General features: G+C 34.2%; 1 protein-coding gene across 1 annotated transcript in view; it reads left to right on the top strand.

The window, feature by feature from the left end:
* The window catches only part of LOC136036533 (cGMP-inhibited 3',5'-cyclic phosphodiesterase 3A-like), a 266,516-nt gene extending 247,032 nt beyond the window's left edge, over nucleotides 1-19,484 (top strand). The window contains exon 19 of the mRNA XM_065718837.1: nucleotides 18,157-19,484. Coding sequence (XP_065574909.1) covers nucleotides 18,157-18,267 — 111 coding nt within the window. The 3' untranslated portion in view covers nucleotides 18,268-19,484. The remainder of the gene's footprint in view (nucleotides 1-18,156) is intronic.
* Nucleotides 19,485-21,886: the final 2,402 nt, after the last annotated feature.

The raw sequence follows: 21,886 nt of genomic DNA, 5'->3' as shown, positions 1-21,886 counted from the left end.
GTGACGGGTATCTTAGCCGAAAACAGTTATCTGGGATCTTTTCTTACAATAAACTAAATCTAAACGGCTTGCAGCACCAAATGTGTGGGCTATAACTTTCCGATTTAAAATATATCACCTAATGCATTTTAAAGTATTTTTACCCATTTTTTTTAATTTAATAAAGCGTGTGAGTGTTCTAAAGCGAAACTAAGCAAGTTCACTATTTTTTTGTTTGTCCAGTTATGTGATCAAATTATATAATTGAGTTAATATGTGATCAAATATGTGATCAAATTATTGATACATGGGAGTTCAAATTAGGCAAGGGTATTATTTGTTTGAGTTTGTTAGTTCGGTATTATTAGTTTGAAGTTGCTAGAATAAAATAGAAATGTTTTAAGAATTTGCTAGTGGTATTCTCTCGTGTTCCTGTTGATCAGTTCTTTGATCTTGCGGTATAATACGAACCAGGAAATATGGTCTTGTGATCAACAGGACATTTTGGACCGACAGCTGCTTGTGAATTCAGCTAATAGGTCGCGTCTCTGTATAAAGAATTTGATGTTCATTGGATTTTTGTTTTTAGTGTAAATACTATGCATTTTTAGAAATCTTGTAGCATAAGCATTCAGAAAAAAGATGTTTCTATTTGTAGAGAGTCCAATATGGCAGCTATCTTGGATGTTAGAAAATGGCTGACGTGCAACATATTTTGTCCACATCTCAGCTTCTAAATATCCTAAAGCATAAACCTAAAGTAATAAAACATGAAGAATCAGCTAAGTTAATATTCATTAAGGACCAATATGCTCATCATGACAGAAATACCTTAAAGGTAATCAATGAGTCTTTACATGTCATCACATATAATAATTATCTTCCTCATCGTGATCAGTTTGGTGTCCATTCTTTGTGTCTTCAACATTTTGACATGCACTGCTACAATGGAAAAGATTCGTGCAGGATAAATTTGTTTGTTTTGCAAGAACATATTTCGGAAGAACATATTTGTTTTTGCATTGACAGGTTACAATTTCATTTATGGCTTTTGGAGCAGACAAGACATGCGGCCAACATTGTCTCAGTCACTACTGCCTCTATTGAAAGCATCTGTAGGGATCCGAAAACATCATTATCTGCCTTCATGCACACTTGCAGTCAGGTTGCTTTGTCGATACCAGAGAACCCTCCAGTGTTGTCAGTTCCAGTAAAGGCATAGAAGGCTGGCAAAGCTCTTTCTTCTCCAATTGCCATCCATTTAGGCTCTATCTCCACTACTTCGGATACCATTGATATGGACGTATTATTCAGCATGAGATCATAGTTTGCTATGATTAATGCTAGGACATCTGTGTCTGAGGAGAAGAAGATTATCTGTAAATCTGGTGGGTTTTGCCATTTTGTCAAGACAGCCTGGTAGATCAACAGTGTTCCAGCTTCAGCTTCTTCACAGCTGTTGCCCCCAAAAAGTAACTCTTTGTTGCTCTCTGTATGCCCTGAAGACTAGCTAATGACTAGTTTTTGTGAAGTACTCTTATACTCTAGTGTCTTTGCTGCAAGGTCAGCAAAGACCAAACTTTGTCCGTTCGGGTCAAGTCAGACTTTGTCTAGTCATATGAAAGGAGCCGGGTCATTGAGATGTGTTTCATGTTTGAATCATCTTGGACCCTACACTAGATAAGAGCTCTTCCTTGCCTTCTTAAATCCCGGCTAGCCTTCCTTGGAGAATCATCATTATATGTGTCAAACACACGGATGGTTTCATCAAAATCTTGTGTTGGGTCATCAGCCTGTTATTAAGACATTCGCTAAGATGTTTGACGGTCATAATAGTTGCTGGTATGCTTGCCAACTTCTGCAGAAGAACCATTCCATCTGGTATGCTTGCCAACTTCTGCAGAAGAACCATTCCATCTACCAGAGGTATCTTGCGAAAATTAAATAAAAAAAGACAGTTTTACCAATTTAAAGTAAGGAGCCCCATCAAAACTTAAAACGAACAGAAATTATTTACTATATAAGGGTGGTTGCCCCCTCCTAAAGACCTCTGTACAAAAAATTTTGAATTTTGGTCCCAATTCTTCAAGAATTACTGCTGAAACACAAGGGTCATTTAATTTGAATAATAAACTTTTTTAAAGGCTCTAAAAATCTTTAGCGCAAAGAGCGATGTATTGAGGATGGGGCAACCGCCCTCATGCACGTAATAATTTCTGTTCGTTTTAGGTTTTGATGTTGCTCCTTACTTTCAAATTCCTTCCCCTCACGGAAAATCGTCCCATGTAAATATCTTCCCACGTAAAATACCCCCTTCCTGTCCCCTTAGACAATTCCATTCTAGTTGAAAACTCCTCCCGAAAAATTTCTTGCGGACGATTTCGGCTGAAAGTTTTTGCTCAGCACACTTTCATTTGAAAAAGACGTTAATTTCTGATTTTTTTTAAATCTTGCCACAAATCCCCACCCCTTAGTGGAAAATTCGTCCCGAAAATATCCCCCGCTCCCTAGTAGAAAGTTGCTCCCGCAGAAAATTCCTTCTGGAGAATTTATCCTGTGGAAAACTCCCCTATGGAGAATATCCCCCATGGAAATCACCCCCTCCTACGGAGAAGTACTTTAGACAATTCCAATCCGGTAAAAACATCCCCCCGGGAAATTTCTCTTAACAGCTCTATGTGCAAATTTGAGTCGGCAAAGAGAAAGTAAGACGAATAAAAAGACTTTTGTAAAGGAATTCTGAGAAATTCTCCCTGTTTAAAATTTCGCTTGGAAAGATCATCCCCAGAAAATTCCCTCCCCATGGGAAATCATCCCCGTGGAAAATCCCCAGCAGAAAATTCACCCCCCCCCTCTAAATATGTCTGTATACTTACCAATAACAAATGCTACACGTAAATTTTAGGCGAATTTCACGACTTACAGACCTCTCCCCAGGGTTTGTGGGGGGTTCATGTTATCCCCTAAGGCATAGGAACAGCACTTTTGAACTATGCTGAACAAACTGGCTAACCCAAAATTTTGATCGCACGTCTTTGAGGAAAAAGGGGGCGGAAGCGGGGGGGGGATCTAGTTGTCCTCTAATCTTTTTGGGCATTTGAAAGGGGTACTTCAACTTTCAATTTCTGTTTGAATGAGCCCTTTCGCGATATTCTAGGACTATTGGTTCGATGCGATCACCCTTGGAAAAAAAACGCATTCGTGACCTTTCTTTTCAACTATGCTAAACAAAATGGCTATCCCAAAATTTTTATCGGACGACTTTAAGGAAAAAATGGGCGGGGTGGGAGGGTGGTCTAGTTTTACTCTAATCTTTTTGGTCACTTAAAAGGGCACTAGAAATTTTAATTTTTGTTCAAATGAGCCCTTTTCTGATATTCTAGGACTATTGATTCGATGCGATCGCCATTGGAAGAAAAAACAACAACAAAAAACAAACAAACAAATAAACACACATTCGTGATATTTCTCCTGGCAAAAAGTACAAAAGTCCACATTTTTGCATATAGGAGCTTGAAACTTCTGCAATATGGTTCTTGGATATTTTGAACCCGACGGTGTGATTTTCATTCAGATTCCTTGACTTCTAAGGGTGTCCTCCTCCATTTTCGAAAATCAGGCAAATTTTTCAGGCTCGTAGCTTTGGTGGATAGCACTAAACTTAATGATACTCGTATATTTGGAATCAGCTTTATTAAGGGGTTCTATCGACATATCTCTTGATGTCTATTGGTAATGATTCCGTTTTTTAAACTTTCGGTTACTATTGAGGCGCGTCGTTCCTTAATTACAGTTTTTTACCATGAATTGTTTTACTTGGACAGCTGGTGTGCTGTTAATCCCATCCTCTTGCTGATGTTATTCTGGTAGATTGTCTGCCATTGCCAGCTTGTTGAGTAGGTGGATCAACTTGTATCTGTCTGGACATGGGAAAATTGTGCTGTCCAGTGCTAAAAGAGCTCTCAGTGTCAGAGTGAACTCATAATTACCAGTGGCTCCTTTCTTGTTGATGCCTCTACTGGATTCGGCAAGGATCATCAGTGTGCCATACCGATCCATAGTCTTCTTAAGATTCGCTGTCTTGTCTCTTGGCTTTATTGTGTGTGTTTTTTGTTTTAAATTGCGCATCATTTTGCTCTCTGTCTTTACTGGTACTAATAGGCTGACGTCTCCATTTATTCACTGTATAACATATTTTGCATACAGCTTTTGACCGGTCACATCTGCATTCAAAATTGATGGTACATATTCGTCAAAGATATAGGCATGTGTGATCCCTTTGTGCAGCATGTCACCGTTAGAGGCAACTAGGTTTCCAAGTTTCAGAATAGCTGTCTTAATCTTGTCGATAGTAGAATGCTTCTTCTTGACAAAACTTGGCTCAAGGGCATCTTGCTCTCTGGTTTTGTCACGCTCACGCTCACGCTCCACGTCAAACTGACCCTTGAACTCTCCAGCTAAACCAGAGAGCTGTGGAGTAACCAAGAACAACCTCTTTCTGGTATTACCATTCTATGAAAGGCTAGCTGAAGGTGCTCGAATAGCTGATGGTCTGGCCCGATAAATAAAAGGGAAATGACATTCTTTGTGACAGCAATGTTGCCTGTTAGCAGCTCTCCCAAGGGTTATCCTTTTTCACAATGTTTTGCTCTGACCTTGACGCTCAGCGTCAGCTTCTCGCTGTTCATTGAAGACAAGCATCGTTTGAAATGCCAAAAAGCCAAGATTGAATTTTAATCAGCTTAAGGTGCTCGAATGCATGGCTTGCCCCGATAAATAAAAGGGAAATGACATTCTTTATGACAGCAATGTTGCCTGCTAGCAGCTCTCCCAAGAGTTATCCTTTTTCACCCTGTTTTGCTCTGACTTGTGTCAGCTTCTCGCTGTTCATTGAAGACATGCGTTGTCAAGTAGGATTTGTGCTTGTATAACATAACACAAGCACAATAATTAAACAAATAAAAATGTGATATATTTATCATTTTAAAATGGAACACCATGTGTGTACTGATTCATTTATTGTATACTTCAATGTGTCTATCGTTGGTAGCATTAGGGTCTATAGACCCATCTCTCCTAGTGGCCCAAGATATTAGTTTCTCTCTGCCTCTTATCGTATCCTTTGTATACTTTCTTGGTTTTCTGTGCTAACTGTTTTGTTCTTCTTAATAGTTATTATTCATTTCGTCGCGCTAAGGTCGCTTGTCTATACAGGCGATATAATTCCACCCTTTGTCTATATTTGTCCCCTTCTTTTAACGGACTGAAATACCGTCTTTATTTTTATACAGTATCCTTAAATTCAGAAACTACCTATGCGTGTTGAAAACCCAATAGCAGAATAATGGAAAAGAGAAAAGAATGGCCTTAAATTATTTATTATATTCTTATATTATATTCGTATTAGTCTCTTAAAAACGCAATAAAAACAAAAGGGAGATAAAAGCCCTCCTAACCAATTTATATTAGTTCTTTCCAGAATGTATAATTAAAACAAATTTGTATCAAGAAATATGTTTGCCCACACATTTAATTGCCTGTGGGCGTATTCAAACTAAGTATTAGAATTTTAGTTCTAAATTACAAGTCTTTTAGGGAAAATGGTTAACGTGAATAGACTTTTGCAAAGAGATAAGAGGTTTGGTATCTATTACAGAATCAGTCGGAATGGATTTATAGGTTTTTTTAAGCAGATCTGGTTTCAGTAAGGGAACAGTGTGGTCATTTGGCCCAGGTGCAGAAATTTTAGAGGCACAAAATTTTAAATAAATTATCTAACGGTTATAAAAAAAAAAATTTATTTTGAAATTTTACTTTTATTGGAGTAAAGTAGGGGGTGTAGTTAATAAATGAAAATAATTAGGGATTTATTAATTAATTAATAAAATAAATAAAATAATAGTTATTAAATATTTGAAATAATTTTGTTAATAAATAAAAAATTTATTAAAATTTGGTCTGAAATTTTTTTAGGAGACGGGGGATGGTCTAATCAAGATTTTCCCCTGGGTGTATGAGAGGCGAGAACCGCCACTGGTTTAAAGTTTGTATGTCTCAAAATTTTGTTAATCTATCAATACGTCATAATTTTTTTTTTCGTTTACAGGAGAGGGAAGAGTCAAAGTTGTGACAATAGATAAATCCAAATTTATTAATTTTCTACCAGCCAAGGCACTATTCCCTATTAGTACCTTCATGAAGAGGAGACAATGTCTAGTATTATTGTCATGCACCGGTGTCCCGGTGAAATATGGTCCCATTGGTGCAATATGGTGGATATTGAAAGTTTTTAGTCTTATATTATAGTCCCAATTTTTTCACATTGATGTTTTCAGACTGATATATCTGTCTTCTTGTTATTTTCTCATGTTACTTGTATATTTTCTTACATTCCTATTTCCACATTTCGCTTCTTTTTTTTTAGTGATTCGCTGTTTTTTAGACTCTTATAACTTATATGACTGGACTCCAAATATCGTTATATTAAACCATATTGCGTATTTTCCTTTCCTGTGGTAGCAGAATGTAATCTATGATATGATTATGGAATTTAAGAATAAGCACGGGCTTTATTTCACTTTTGTTTAATTTTTGCGTTTGAATATCGCATCTGACCAGTTTAAGTTTGTTAAGATCTGTTTAGATAAGATGCAGATGTCGTTCAGAGCTATCAGTGGAATTTGTACGCCATAGTCTTGAAAAACGAAGCATAAGAAGTTACTCAAAATGACACTAAATAATACTTTTTTAATTCTTAATTAAAAACATATTCAATACGGTATATCTTTCGAAGTATTATAACCATTAATATTGTAATTGTGTAGTTGCTTCCTTACCCCCATCGCCCCTTAGATTTTATAAAAAAAAATATTTGGCATTTCCACTATACTTTCCAAAATTAACACCGCATCCCTCCTCCCCTCTAGATTTCATTTTCCCCCTAGATTCCTCTCCCTCCTAGAATTCGAAAAAATATCTCTTTTCGGTATTTTATCTGAAGGAATTAAAACATGTTCGAATTCAAAATTAAAGAAAATAGCATGTTTGAAACACAACCTGAATATTAATGAAGTAGCAATTTGACAATCAAATATAAAGAGCAATATTTATTATAATAGATACTTTTACTAAAAGAAAAAGAAACAAAGAATACGACGAAAAAAAGTAAGATAAAAATTAACTAAATAAAACATTTGAAAAAATAACTTCTATCCTAGTTTCTCATTGTTTGTGGAAAAACTCAACTGTGGATTTAACTTAGTGTCAGGTTTCTTGTGTTTGAATTTTTCTGCTGTTTGAAGTCTTGTCAGTTAGACTGGAATTATTCTTAGTGAGTAACTCCTGTGGAAATTTGAAAGGACTTATGTTGTCAAGCTAATGAAAATACTGAAGGTCTTTGAAAAACTTGTGGTTTTTGATATTTCAATCGCTCTTTGGCTAGGCTGCCAAAACCTTGTATCGGTATTTTTAAAATTTTTGAGAAAATCCTAAAATTGTGATTTTTACATTCTGAACCAGGAGAGATAAAGAGGAAGAATTTAGCTAATCTGTTGATTTTTAAGCTCTCAACTCGGTGGGTGTGATGAAAGACTTGAGATCAGTGGCTAATTAGAGTAAAGCCAAGACGGATCTGTCAAGACAGATCATGTCCATAGGACTTGGAGGCAAGTGGGTGACTGAGATTGTTCATATTATATTTTACTAGGTTTTTGCTCCGGAAAACCACTGAAATCTTTTCTGCCCCAATAGGTACTATGCCCTAACTTTGAAAGTACAGCAGGAGGAAAGATTCCGATTTCACCGTTGGACTTGCCCTGTCATAAGTTAGAAATTTAAGTTTTTCGCATGCTAATCAATGGTCTACGTAGCCCATGACTCGATCTTCTGATTTTCTGCCTTCGGCGGGGAGTGCATTGCGTGGCTGGGGACGAATCTTCCAATACTCCCCATGTTTTCCCCCCAGATTTTTCCTGGTACGAACTCGAAACAGGGTTGACTCAGGCTGAGCTTATAGAGTCATACCAGACCCCATTCCCAATCCAAATCACAAGCGACACCCGGACTCGAAACCCTATCTTCGGGATCTTAAGTCTAGTGTGCTAACCACTCGGCTAGGACGAGGACAAAATTAGGAATGGTCCATTCTGAACTGAAAATATAGTTTTTATGCAGATTCTAAGTTCCAGGAGAGGACAGCCATATTGACTAACATTTGTTTTTGCACAAGGATTGTTTTTGTGTTTCCTTCGTGATATGGAACAAAATTTTGGTGCCAAAATTCCACTTCTAACGGTTTCTGCATTTTAGAAAAGGATTTATGACGCATTTTGGGAAAAACCCAGCCATAGCCTAATGGAATCTAAATAAAATATTTGTTTTCAAAGTAACATTTTTACTATTAAGAACAATTTATATAACACTCATGGTTTCTAAATCGGCTAGAAATGACATTTTTTTCTCATCTGCCAGTTGTTTTTCAAACGAGTTTTTTTTATGGTTACTATGGGTCGTAGTTCCTGCTTTACTAGATTGCAGTTACCACTGCAACCTAGCTTGCTGCAGTACACAAAAAAACTTTAAAAACGTATCAAAAATGCGTTTTTCTCCATTTTTATTACATTTTTACAGCTTGGACAAACATTTCGAAGAGGGGGGATTTAAACCCCTAACCCCTTACCTGAACACGGCCTTGATGGGGTTACTAATACCTTTTGACAAAAAGTATCTCATATTTTCTTTTGAATAACTGCAACTGAAGTTGGGTTTTTATATAAGTTTTTAATAGAATGTTTTTAGAAAAGAAAAGCTCCTCATGGTAATTTTACTGAATGAAAACTATGTAAATTTTTTAGTTTGACATATTTTTGGTTTAGTGCAATAAATATTGGTCACTATAATTTTGAAATAATCGGAGGAAAAATTGTCTTATTGTTAATAAAAAAAAAATGTTCACAAAAAGGGCAATTTTCTTTTACAGCATAAAAAGGTAATTTGAAGACAAAAAGAAATATTTTTGCAGTGGTGGAATAAATGTTTGTTCCAATAATTTTGAAATAGTTAGGAAATCCTTTTCGTGTTTATAAAATAATCTTTGCAAAAAGAATTTATTTCCTTTTTGTGCACAAAAAGAGAATTTACAGGAAAAAAGTAAATATTTTGCTTTGGTGGAATAAACGTTGACCCACATAATTTTCAAAAAACCAAAAATTATCGTTTCTTTTTGGTTTATAAAAAAATGTTACAAAAGATTTTTTTTGTCTTTTAATGCACAAGAAGGAAATTTGCAGGCAAAAAGAAAATATTTTTGCATTGGTGGAATAAACATTGGCTCTAATAATGTTGAAATAATTGGGAAATCCTTTTTTTTTTTTTCGTTTATAAAAAAATTTTGCAGAAAGAAATTGTTTCCTTTTTGCGGACAAAAAGGCAATAGCCAGGCAAACAGGAAATATTTTTCTTTGATGGAATAAACGTTGGTCCGCATAATTTTCAAATAATAAAAAAAATGTTTGAAAAGATTTTTTTCCTTTTAACTCACAAGAAGGAAATTTACAGACAAAAAGAAATTATTTTGGTATTAGCAGAATAATTGTTGGTCTGCATAATTTTGAAATAGTTGCGAAAACTGTTTCTGTTTTGTTTAAATAAAGTTATAAAGCATAATTTTGAAATAGTTGTGAAAACTGTTTCTGTTTTGGTTACATAAATTCTGTTTACATAAAGAAATTTTCGCTTTTTTAACAAAAGAAGGAAATTTGCAGATAAAAAGAAAATATTTTTTCTGTATTTTGTCCTACATTTTTGTAGTTATCGAAAAACCGTCTCTTAATCTTTATGAAAAAGATGTTTGCAAAAAGAAAATATTGTTTCTTTAGTGGAATAAACTTTGGTCCGTATAATCTTTGAAATAATCGCAAAAACCATTTCTTTTTTGTCTAAAACAAATGTTTGCAAGAAAAAGAAATTCTGTAAATGTAGCTTAGGCCATAAATTTCAACATATCAAATATGTAAATTCCAGATATCTTAGCACAAAAGCTTATGTGGGATTCCCAGGAGCCAATTTAACTAAGTTCATAATGCGAATGACGGAGAAAAATATTAAAGAGCTATAAAATCGGAATTAGCTAAGCTCTACGGGTTTTAGCTTGACGGCGAAAATATCCAGCTTTTAATGGGTTTGAATGTTGAGAACGTGTTGAAATCAGTACACAATATTTGGAATATATTATTTTATATAGGACTACATTATTTAGAATATATTTGGAAGCACTTTTCTTAAGTATGATTAAGTATATTAAGTACTTACGGAATTAATCAAATCGGACTAAAAAAAAAAACTTTTAGTAGTCAATGATTAAATTTTTTGTGTTATTTTATTCCTTATTTCTAGGGAACTCCTCTGTAAATGCACAGAGCTAAGGCCAATTAGATATTTCATCCTTATTTGTCAATATTAAAAAAATATATATATATCGATTTGGCCTTTATTGTTGGATTTTCTTCACTTTGGGTTACTTTTCAGTGGGGGGAACAAAAAAAGAAGCTAAATAAACAGAATTAATCGAGAAAATAAACTTAAATCAATGAAAAATGAAGAAGAAAAAAATAAAAAGAACAATAAGACAAAAAAAGGATAATTTTAACTTAGTGAGCGTACCTTATTAACTGGCTCTATAGTGTTCTCGTTGTTGTTTCCTATTGCACGTTTATAACCTGTTGTTGTGAGGTTACGACCCTGAGAAAACTTGCCTGATTTTTAAAAAAAGAAAAAAAAACACCTAAAAGTCATACAATCTTAATGAAAATCACACTGGCAGTTTCAGCGTGTCAAAGAACCCTACTGAAGAGGTTTCAAGCTCCTAAAAAAGCTCTAAAAAATTGGAAATTTTTACTTTTTGCCAAAAGAATGATCACGGATGCGCGTTTATTTTATTTTATATTACTTATTTTTTACTTTTTTATTTTTTTCCAGGGTTGATCATATCGACACAGTGTTAGAATATCGTGAGAGGGCTTATGCAAATGGAAATTAAAAGTTGTAGTGCTCTTTTTAAGTGATTAAAAACTGGAGGGCAACTAGCCCCCCTTCCACGCCCCTTTTTTGTCAAATTGGCTGGATCAAAATTTTGAGATAACCATTTTGTTCAGTATAATTGAAAGACCGAAGAACTGTGTCTTTGGAGATTGAAAAAGCCCTTCAGTTGAAAAAACCGGTTTTTGTGTTTAATCCTCTTTAAAAAACGAACCAATTGGCCCTTATTACGGATGTACGCAGGGGAGGTTTTGGGGCTTGGACACTCTGAAACTCTACAGTTCAAGACTTTTATCGCGCCCCTTATTGAAATTACAATTTTTCACTGTTTACCTCTTCCCCCGAAAGAAATTCCTGCTTACATGCCCTTAAAAGCCTATGTAATATCAGTTTATATCAGTCTATATAATATCAATTTTATATAAGACTATATAATAACAAATTTCTGTTTATTTCCAAATTCGTTGGTGTAACCTGTTGAAGTGTTTGGATATTGACATTTGTTAAATAAGGATATTTCGGTGGGATATTTAAAAGGCTTTCCTCTAAGAATGCAGGGTGCATTTCAGGCTCGATAAAAAGTCACTAAATTTGTATTGCTATTCACTGCTATTATTTATATAAAACTTATAATTTATATTTTTAGATTTAAATTTATATTTATAAATTTAAATTTATATTTTTTTTTCTTTCCAACTGATGTTTTTATAATAGCAGGAACGGCAGAAGAGTAATTCTGAATTTTAATTTTGTTTTAACTTTTCCTAAAGGGAGCTAACCGTCATTTTAATGAAGTAAATCTGTATCATTATCATCATTTATACTATGATCAGATTGAAAAATACTGAAGATATTATTAAGATAAATGAGAGGCAGATACAACAGAAACTTATAAAGATTCTGCCTCTGTAAGTCTAAGGAGCCCTTAGTTGCATCACAACCATTTCCGATGGATGTCAACTCTCAAGTAAAATTGCGCACCAACTAATCGAAAATATCACCTTACATCGAATATTAAGCTCCACAACAATATACCTCATTTCAAATTAAGAAATTAGAAACAAATTGCACATAAAATTCAGTTCCTTGTGAATAGAACTTATAAAGTGAAAACAGCAACAGCATTATCTTCGTTGTTTCTATATATATATATATATATATATATATATATATATATATATATATATATATATATATATATATATATATATATATATATATGTGTGTGTGTGTGTGTGTGTGTGTATGTATAAATAAATATTCTTTTAGTCTTATTTTTTAAGAAAATGTGTGCTATCAAAGGGTCAACTAAACTTCCTCCACTAAACTGTAATATTTAAATATACCGTGAAAAATATTCTTGTTTTTTGAAAACATGTCATTGAGAATGTTCAAAAGTTTTATTGCGTTTATATTTGGCTCTTATTCCTCTATATGTTCTTCTATGAATTAGCCAGTTTCGGGTTGTTGTTTTTGTGGTTTATCCCTCTTAATTGCTCTCTTTTATAGTTCATCAGACAAAAGATTCATAGATAGAACTGTAGTAGAGGGGAAGTCTTGGGGTTTGGAGCCCATTTCCCACAAAAAACTTGAAAATTCTTCACGAGTTGGAACTTTTTGGATATGAAATCAGTATAATAAAGTAATTGTATATTTGGTCTAGCCCTCCAAAAAGGGGACATTATGGCAAGGTGACCAACCCATACCCCCTAACTGCAAGCTTTTAAGCTTTTTTCCTTTCATTTAAATGTGGCCCACATTTTTTCTTCTTTATTTTTTGCTTCGAAGACTGTGATTTTAATGCTGCAAATAATTGTATTTAATTCTTTATTTTTTTTCCATTTTATTAACGTACTATTTCATTGCGATTCAGGTGGCCCTGTTTGTCATTGCCTGGCCTGTTTTTAAGATAGGTGACCAGGGTTTGCTACTGGCCTAAAGAAAAAAAAAATCATAGTTTAAGCGTTCAAAAATCAGTAGACCAAAGAAATAGCTTATGTTTGAAAAGAGAAAAAAGTTTGTAGCTTCATATACCCTTTTTTGTAAAAAAATAACAATTTCTAAATTGGTTTTAAAGGGAAGTTTTTTTTGAATTGTTCATAGTTCATCTTTGTTTTTAGTTCTTCATATTTATTCATTGTTATTCCTTAAGCTAATACTTATATAGTTCTTGTTACTTCTGAAGCAACAAGCGTGTTTACAGACTAGAATATAAAAAACACAAGTTTAACTTAACGCAAGAATCGATTTTTGCCGTGGTGGGGGTAAATAAGCTAAAAACAAATAATACAGGATCTTACAAAAACAAAATTTATAAATTTATTAGTGAGATCTCAGGAAAGGTGACGGTCTAACCCCTCTCCCTCTATTGCATACCTACTTGTAGCGGCATTGAGAGGTCTCTAGCCCATTTTGTTTGTTTCGATTTGTTTCCTCGTCGCTTGAAAAAACAACGACCGTAGATTTGACCAAAGGGTCAAATTTTCCTCGTATTGAAGCAAAATTTTTAGGAAACCTCAGTAAAGCAAAAGTTAAGAAGCCTTGAAATTTATGATTGCGACTTCAACTAATCATATTGATTATCTGGACGCATCGCAGCTACATAACTTCAATTTGAAGACATTTCATATAAATTATTACTCATACTGAAGTAGGGTTCTTCGTGCCTCCTGTCCCCAAACTTCAAGATATGTGTTACTTTGCTCGTACTTTCTGAAATACTCATACATTTTGTATACCCTTTGCATTTTATTTTTGAATTCCAACCAACCCCTGACCCCCCTGCCCCGAGGCTCCGAAGATGAATATGCGTGTAAGTAACTGATATTTTGCGCGCTACAATCACGTGCATTTGTCACAAACTACTAATTACATAAGGTTGAGATGGCTAGGCCACGATCTGCAGAAGAAGAATGAAAGATTGCCAAAGATTGTCCTTTCTGGCCAACCGTTTGGGGCTACACGGAAAGCAGGTCGTCCTCATCTGGGTTGGTAGGATGTCATAAACAAATAATTAAAGTAAATAGGAACTTCCTGGGAGGGTGTAAAGAGGGAGCCCTTGAATAGATTACGTTGGAGGAGGAGTGTGCGTAGCTGTGTGAGCCTCAGGCGGCTCGGTGCTGCAGTGAGTTATTAGTAGAAGTAGTAATAATATTGTCACACTGTGAATTCTCGATGAAGGGCAACAGTCAAAATAAAGGGTTTTTCACTCTTTGTGATAGCACCCTTATGTCCTTGGTTATAACACGGTTGATTCTAAGAGCCTGGAATAATGTCACACCATCGTAATAAATGGGTTGTTCCTGTAGTTATTTTATCAACGGTCTTCTTCTTTGGTTAAATCTTTCTGATGAATTTTCAGTTTTATTGTTATTGTAAACAAAGAAGAGAAGTCGAAAACTACCAAAAATGCAGAAAAAACGCGCTTTTGGTCACTAATGCTTGCTTATTCTTTGCAATTAAGATATTAAAATTTTTATATGCCGAAAAATTTTGTTTGACAAAAAAAAAGGAATGAAAGATGTTTTAACTGGTGTTTTTTTACAAATATGACAATCAAATTTGTCTTTTACTAGTTCAATGTGCACAAAATTGTAAAATTTTAAATCTATAGTTTTTCAGTTTTAGGTAAGATAATGCTTGATGTTTATGGCGCTAGGGACTCCTGCTTTTAATGATTGTATATTTTGTATCTGTTCATTTTAATGTAACGTATTTTAGTTCTTTGTCTTTCTAATTATAATGAGTACCTTTAGGCATTTTAAATAGATTTCCTATTCAATTCTATTTTTATTGCTAAAGCCATTTCTAAGAAAATATCTGCCCAGGTAGACATTATTAATGTGACTTCAAAATTTTTTAGATTGATAAGGTCTCTGAAAGCTCCCCAACCCTATCCATTTTCGATAGAAAACAAATGTCAAAATAATAGAACAAAAAATGCTCTATGTCAAGACTAATAGCCTATTTGGTTAAAAAAAAAATTATATGATATATATACGTTTATTTTTATAAATAAGATACTATCCATACCTCAGAGCAAACCTTGTTTTTATCTTTGTTCGCACCATTATCATCATTTAAGGCTACTGTACGTTTAAGCTAGTTTTGATGTAGCCCTAGTTAAAAATTGAATTACTAAACCATGTAGATCTATTCTATTATTTTTTTTCTGATCACCGCATTATAACCTCTAATAGTGATTTTGGAATTTCGTAAGCGATGTACATTTTGAGTTGAAAAATCACAAGGGAAGTGAACTGTAGTGTTTTCCTCGTCTTAATTTTGCACAACAATCTTGTTCCAAAGTATATCATTGGGTTATTTTCAAAGTGTTGTACAGCTATGCGTGCCAACTGTAACATATTTCTAGGTCAAACTTGGCCAAAGAGCATTTTTTTTCTTTGGGCTGTGTTTCTATGTTCAAAAGAATTCCTTTGTGTTTCTAAATGTAACTTTGTTTTAAATAAACACGGTTTCTAAAGAATTCGCAATATACAATATCTAGGGTTCGTTCTAGATTTCAGAAGATGGCTCGATTAGATTAATCTTTGAAAATCCAGACAATTAATTTCGAACCATTGAATTACTCTCTGAAACAAATCGTTCAATTCATCTCAGACTCTGTTTTGACAACGGTACCAAGGGTGCTGTCAACCGTAAGGCAACTAGTGTCTTCACCTGTTGGTAGAGACCTAAATTTGTGGGCATAAAAGATTTTGGGTAATATAGACGTCAACAAACAATTGGTATCAGTTTAACAACCGACACAGTACGGTAATTAATATAAATGAAACAAAGCACTGGCTCTAAAACTGGTCCTTGTGGGACACCAAACTCCACTTGAGACGGTCAGTGAAAAAGAGGAATGGTATAACTAAAGTCGAGTCTTCGGTCCCCAGGCTGGTTGTGTTTTATCTAAGGTCGGGGCTTACTTTGCTAGGAATACACAAGCTGCTAAAATCAAGAATTCATATCGTTAATTTCGATGCTTAGGAAAATCGAAAAGGTAATTTTGATAGCATGATTATGACCCATCGGATCAGGCAGCAGCTGCAAAATTACTAGCTAATATCAGTGCACGAAGAGAATCTAATGGAGGTAACCTTTCCAAACACATAAGAATCGATCCAAGTATTGGTATTTCCTTTCACATTCTGATTCGAATTTCGTTGGTCAAGGAAACGAAAGCCTTTTGAACTCTGTGGGTGTACTCCGAGGCCCTATTTATAAAAAACAAACAATCGAGCCTACTTAAGTAAACTGAGAAATATTTCATTCCCGATCTAAAGATTTACAGGTCTTGCCAAAACTGGACGAAAAAATAGACCTACGTTGCCTGAGCAACGTGAAGTGTTGCGGCAACCTTTCTCCGGCTTCGCCGAATAAAGTGTTGCGGGAGTAACATTTTGGTTTTGTTTCTTTGCTATCGGCTAAACGAAGAAATTGTCAGCCTATCAAAGCTTTTAAAACGTTATGTTCAAAGAAGAACACGATCAGTAATCACACGATCAAAGGCTATTCCTAAGCGTTGAAAAAACAACAATAACAAAAGGATATCGAAAGAAGGTACTAACCTGACTTTGCAGCCAGCTGAATTTTATCCTTTTCAATCGTAGACATACTGGCAGATGAAAAGTCGGAGTAATATCTTATATAATCTAATTGGTATTATAAAGCTATCCATAACTTTCCAGGATTAAAATACCTTAGGTGACACTAATTATTAAGAAACTACTTCATTGTTTTACATTATCGTTTGTACCTGTTGCGTAAACACTTAATTCTAGGTTACAGTGAGTATGGGTAGGCTACACCAACTAGCAAGTTACAAACCCCTCTTCACTCAATACCATCAAATACACTTTGATTGAAACTTTTTAGCTATTCATTTTGTTTATCATAGTGTAAAGGTTCATCAACTATTCCCTTAGATATAACATGACTACCCCATATTCCCAGGGGAAAGGTCTTTAAATTATAAAAATTGTCCATGGTTTACGCATAGTATATGTTATAGGGAAGCAGGCGCACATTTTAGGGTGGAAGGACGAATTTTCTGCTGGGGTTCTTTTCACGGGTGAACCTTCCATGGGGAGGGAAGTTTCCAGAGGGCGAAATTGTCAGAGAAAATTATTCATTGGGGGAATTGGAAAGAATTCCTATACTAAATTCTTTTAGATTTCTTGCTTTCTCTTTTATGTCTCAATTCTATGCGTAGAGCTGTTAAGGGTAATTTTCTTGGGTAAATTTTCACCAGAATTGAATTTTCTAGAGGATATATCCGTCGGGAGCATATTTCTCAGTGGAGATGGGCCAGATTTCCTCAGTTTATTTAAAAACCGATCAGAAATTAAATAAAAAAAAAACAATTTTTTTCAACTGAAAGCAAGGAGCGACATTAAAACTTAAGAGAAATTATTACTTATATGAAAGCGGTTGCCTCCTCCTCAACACCTCGCTGTTTAGGCTAAAGTTTTTAGTTTCTCCCAATTCTTTAAGAACGACTCCTGAAACAAAGGGTTGTTTAATTGGAACAATAAAAAGTTTTTTTCAAAAGTAATAAAAAACTTACTAAAATAACTCTCATAGAAAAACTGAAAGGTTATAACTACGAAAATTTGTCATGCTAAGCAAAATTTGTCTTCTATATTCTGCCTAACCCTGTGATTCCCAACGTTGAGCGTCGGTCCCACTGGTGGGGCATGTTAATATTTTGATGGGTCATGACCCCTCGCCCGCCCTTCGGGTGACTGTACTTTAGAGCCTCAATTTTGAAAAAAAAAACATTTTTCATGCAAATATTGTCACATTCGTATTCATTTAAAGAGTAAAAATAGGGTAGCAATGACGTCATACATTGTATAAAAGGTGGTGCATTAAGACAATTGTTTTTTCTAGCATAAAATATGCCTTTAAGACGACCTGAGAAAAGATGCCAATTAAATCGCCTTTTAAGCTTCCTTCCGGTGATTACAAGTAAAATTTTTAATAACAAACTTTAAATATCATGAGGGGAGCACCAGGATTTAAGAAAGGTCTAGGTGGGGTGGGCCCACCTAGACCAGATTGATAGACTTATCCATCAACAAATGAAATAACATCATTTTATGCGAACCTAAAAGTGTTTTTTTTTTTTTTCAGGAAAAAGATCATGGATTTGTGTTTATTCGTTGTTGTTGTTTATCTGCGTGTGTGTGGATTTTTTGTTTTCCCCAGAGGCAATCGTATCAAACAATGGTCCTAGAAAATTGAGAGAGGGCTCATTCAAATGCAAATCAAAAGTTGGAGTGTCCTTTTTAAGTGACCAAGAAGTGGGGAAGGCAAATAGTCCCCTTTCCGCGCCCATTTTTTCCGTGAAGATATCTGATGAGATTTTGAGATAGTCACTGTTTGAACGTATATGAAAGGTACAAGAATTAAGTCCCCGGAGAAATGGCTATAAGTTGCGCAATCTGCTCTTAAGCACGTAGTATTTGTAATCTGGGATAGACGGATTTATTTTTTTTGGGGGGGGGGATTTCCTCAAGGAGAATTTTCTATTAGAAGCAAAGTTTCTAGGGGATATTTTTCAGGATAAATATTTTTAAGAGAGAGAAACACGTTTCTTTTGAAAAACACACAGTGAAGGCTTATGTCTCTTTACTATAGGCCACTCTGGAGTGATGCTTCTGAATCTAAAGAGTCTGATTAAAACCTTAGACAGGCAGGAATAAATAAATATAATAATTTAAGTTTAAAGTGAGCAAAAATGATTATCAATGGATAAATGAAATCCAAAAAGAACGAAACAAAAATAAACAACCGTTAAAAGTCTAAAGCGTCATTTGAGCTGTAGTTTTGATTTTTTGATAACACAACAGGAACAAAAATAGCATCACGAGGATAGTCAAAGCTTACGAACTACTAAACAATCTCAGTTTCATTTTTGTTGAGTTGAAAATGACACATATTTTGGAAAGTGCTGTCTTTATTTGTTCAAATCCCAATGAAAAGTAAATAAAATCACCATATTAATCAAGATCACTTGGTAGAACTAATAGAAATGAACTGATAACTTAATATAAAATTGATAAATCATTCTTTTAAATTAATTATTTTAGTTTTCTTATGTTATAAGTACATGAGCCGAAATTGTCTATAATCTGTTTTGTTTTCTTTAAAGCACAAATAATGCTATAGTCCTTAGAAGGTTTAGGGGACGGTAGCCCTTCATTTGTATCTATCAATTTCTGTTCATTTTCATTTTGACTTGAGATTTGGTTTATTTTCTCTTCGTTTTATAATTCCTTTTTCAATTTTATAACAGGACGCTATCTTTTCATCTAATTTGATTGATTATTTTAGATGTATTCATTGATTGTAATCTCTGTTAGTTTTTAGTTTAAATTTATTGTTAGACTTTATTTTTGCTCGTCTTAAGCTCTTACCAGATCATGCTGTTATGATTGCTTGTTTAAATAAATACATGTAAAGGTCATTTATTAGAATTAATTAAGTATTATTATCTTAGAACAATATTAAGTACTAAAAGACAAATACAACCAGATCTATTTCCTTAATTAATTCATTTACCTTAATTGAGGTTGCATTGGTTCTGGACTTTTAATTTAGCTGTCTACAAGGAATGTACCTTTAAAGCAAATAAGCAGAATAAACCGAATATTTTACGCTAATAATGAGTGTAACCCCATTGTCCTTCCTAATCACGTCTATTTGCCGTGACATTTTCAAGCAGATTTGAGAAAAAGAATATTTGGCTCGTTTTTGACCCTTTTAAGGGCTGCACACAGTCTTCTCAAAGCCCTTTTATTAAAGATATTTACTTTGTCGTAAGTTTTTGTGGCTGAGCAAACCACAGATCCGCAAAACTTCAGATCCTACATTGGACAACCTTGTCGTCAACAACCTTGTCGATTTCAATAACCTTGTTACTGAAATATCTATATCGAACCATATCTATATATCGAACCATATGATATGAAATATTATATCTTCGATATAGATATCGAAATATCTATATCGAACCTTTGTTTCAAATCTGGATAATATGCAGCCCTTGATTACTTCCGTTAACTCATGACTATATAGAAGGGAGAGTAGGAATCTTATTTCAGTTTTAAAACAAGATTAAATAAAAAATCACCACATTTATCCAACGGAGAGTAAGAAGTAACATTAAAGCATAAATTACCAGGAATTAAAATGTATATCTTGATTGTATATCCTATAAGAAAGTAAAATAAATTCGTCCTTCAATTATTTCTCCCTTGTCAGTTTTCGTAAATATGTCATTTGTGAATGCAAGTTTCTCAGTTCTCTTATGGGAGCTGAGGTGATTGTTTTATTCAAATGTGTTACCGAGAGTGATCGAAATGATAATTGGTTGACATCTCTACTGTTTGCATTTAGCTACATTATCAAAAATGTATCTTTTCCCTTTTTTTAGAATCAAAGATTTTTTTTCATGATTTTGAATTTGTTTTCCGAGCAAAGCACTCAACACCTCTTGCATATGCTACTCTTTTAAATTTTCTACATTCAGCTCTTGACTCTAGTTTGACTCTTGTCGCTATATTTCGTGACCTTAAAAAGCTTTCGATTCCTTAACCCACGAATATACGCACTTTCAATAGTCTCATTACGTTGAAAGAGAGAATATTAGCGGTTAATGTCATTTCTATTCGTCTGGAATGGATACCGTGTTGGTTCCCGTTCCCAACCACCGTCTCAAGCAGAGCTTGGTATCACCCGGAATATATCCATGCCCATGAGTGAATATTTTCATGAGATGAGGACACTCTAGTTGCTTTCATTGACGGGTTTTCTCAATAGACACCGTGATCCGTAAGTCTGGTTTCTACGTATTTTCCTTGATGATGATATGTCGTCCATGCATCGTATTACTTTAATTAAAATGAAGTTATTGTGGTTTTTTGGTGTATCGAGAAAGCTCGAGACTATTTTTCCCAGGTTGATTATAAAAGTGAATGTCAACCCAATTATCTGAATGTTAGCTTCTTCTTCCCTTCTGATACCACTCTCTAGGATAGATGACACAGAAAAGAACATTTTGAAACTAATAGTTCTGCGAACAAGCTGTTGCTGGACTTAGTAAGTCGCTTTATATTTTTCTTATGTTTTTTTTTCTTCAATTGTGATCATGTTTCTGTTGCCCTCAGAACTAGTCCATCTCTTGTTTTTTATCATTCTACGTGTCATCTTTGGTATTTTTTAACAATCGAATTCCTTTTAACCCATCAGTTAAATCATATTCTTATCCTCTAACTACTTCTCGTGTGGCTGGAACGCTACAGTTCGTCTGCTGAGAAGTGTAACTGGTTTGGTGCTTTGAAAAGAAATATAAAATCTTGTTATATGTCTTAATAATTCAATCTAATTTTTTTGGGTACATTTTTGCGTTTGTTTATCTTTTATTTATGTTTTTTTATATTTTTTGATCTGATTGAGGCATCTTAGAAGTGCTTGTTTCATTATTTATTATGCATGATATTATACTTGAGCTTTGTTTTTGGTGGGCAGTCAGTAAAAGGTGACGGTCTGTCCTCTTCAATTTTTTTTTTTTTTTTAGTATGCGTTTTTATTGGTTTTTTCCTTCTTGCTGCATTCCAGAGCCTTTCCGAGCGTAAACAATGCTGTATGTATATGTGTGCTATTTAATCAAAGCATGGACATTTCATTTTAATAGGCGCTATTTTTAAATTTTCAATCAGGATCATTCGGTTTCTGATGATCTAAAAAATCGTACCTTTCTATGCCTGAATCCTAAAGGCAAGAGAGTGTTAGTCACTACCAATGTTGCGTAAATTCAATGTATTTCATTAAAAAGTAACTAAATTTATCATTAGTTTGC

Source organism: Artemia franciscana, chromosome 15, assembly GCF_032884065.1.
Source record: "Artemia franciscana chromosome 15, ASM3288406v1, whole genome shotgun sequence".
NCBI classification, from domain to species: Eukaryota; Metazoa; Arthropoda; class Branchiopoda; order Anostraca; family Artemiidae; genus Artemia; species Artemia franciscana.
The sequence above is the reverse complement of the archived record's forward strand: the minus strand, read 5'-3'. Positions and strand labels throughout refer to the sequence as shown.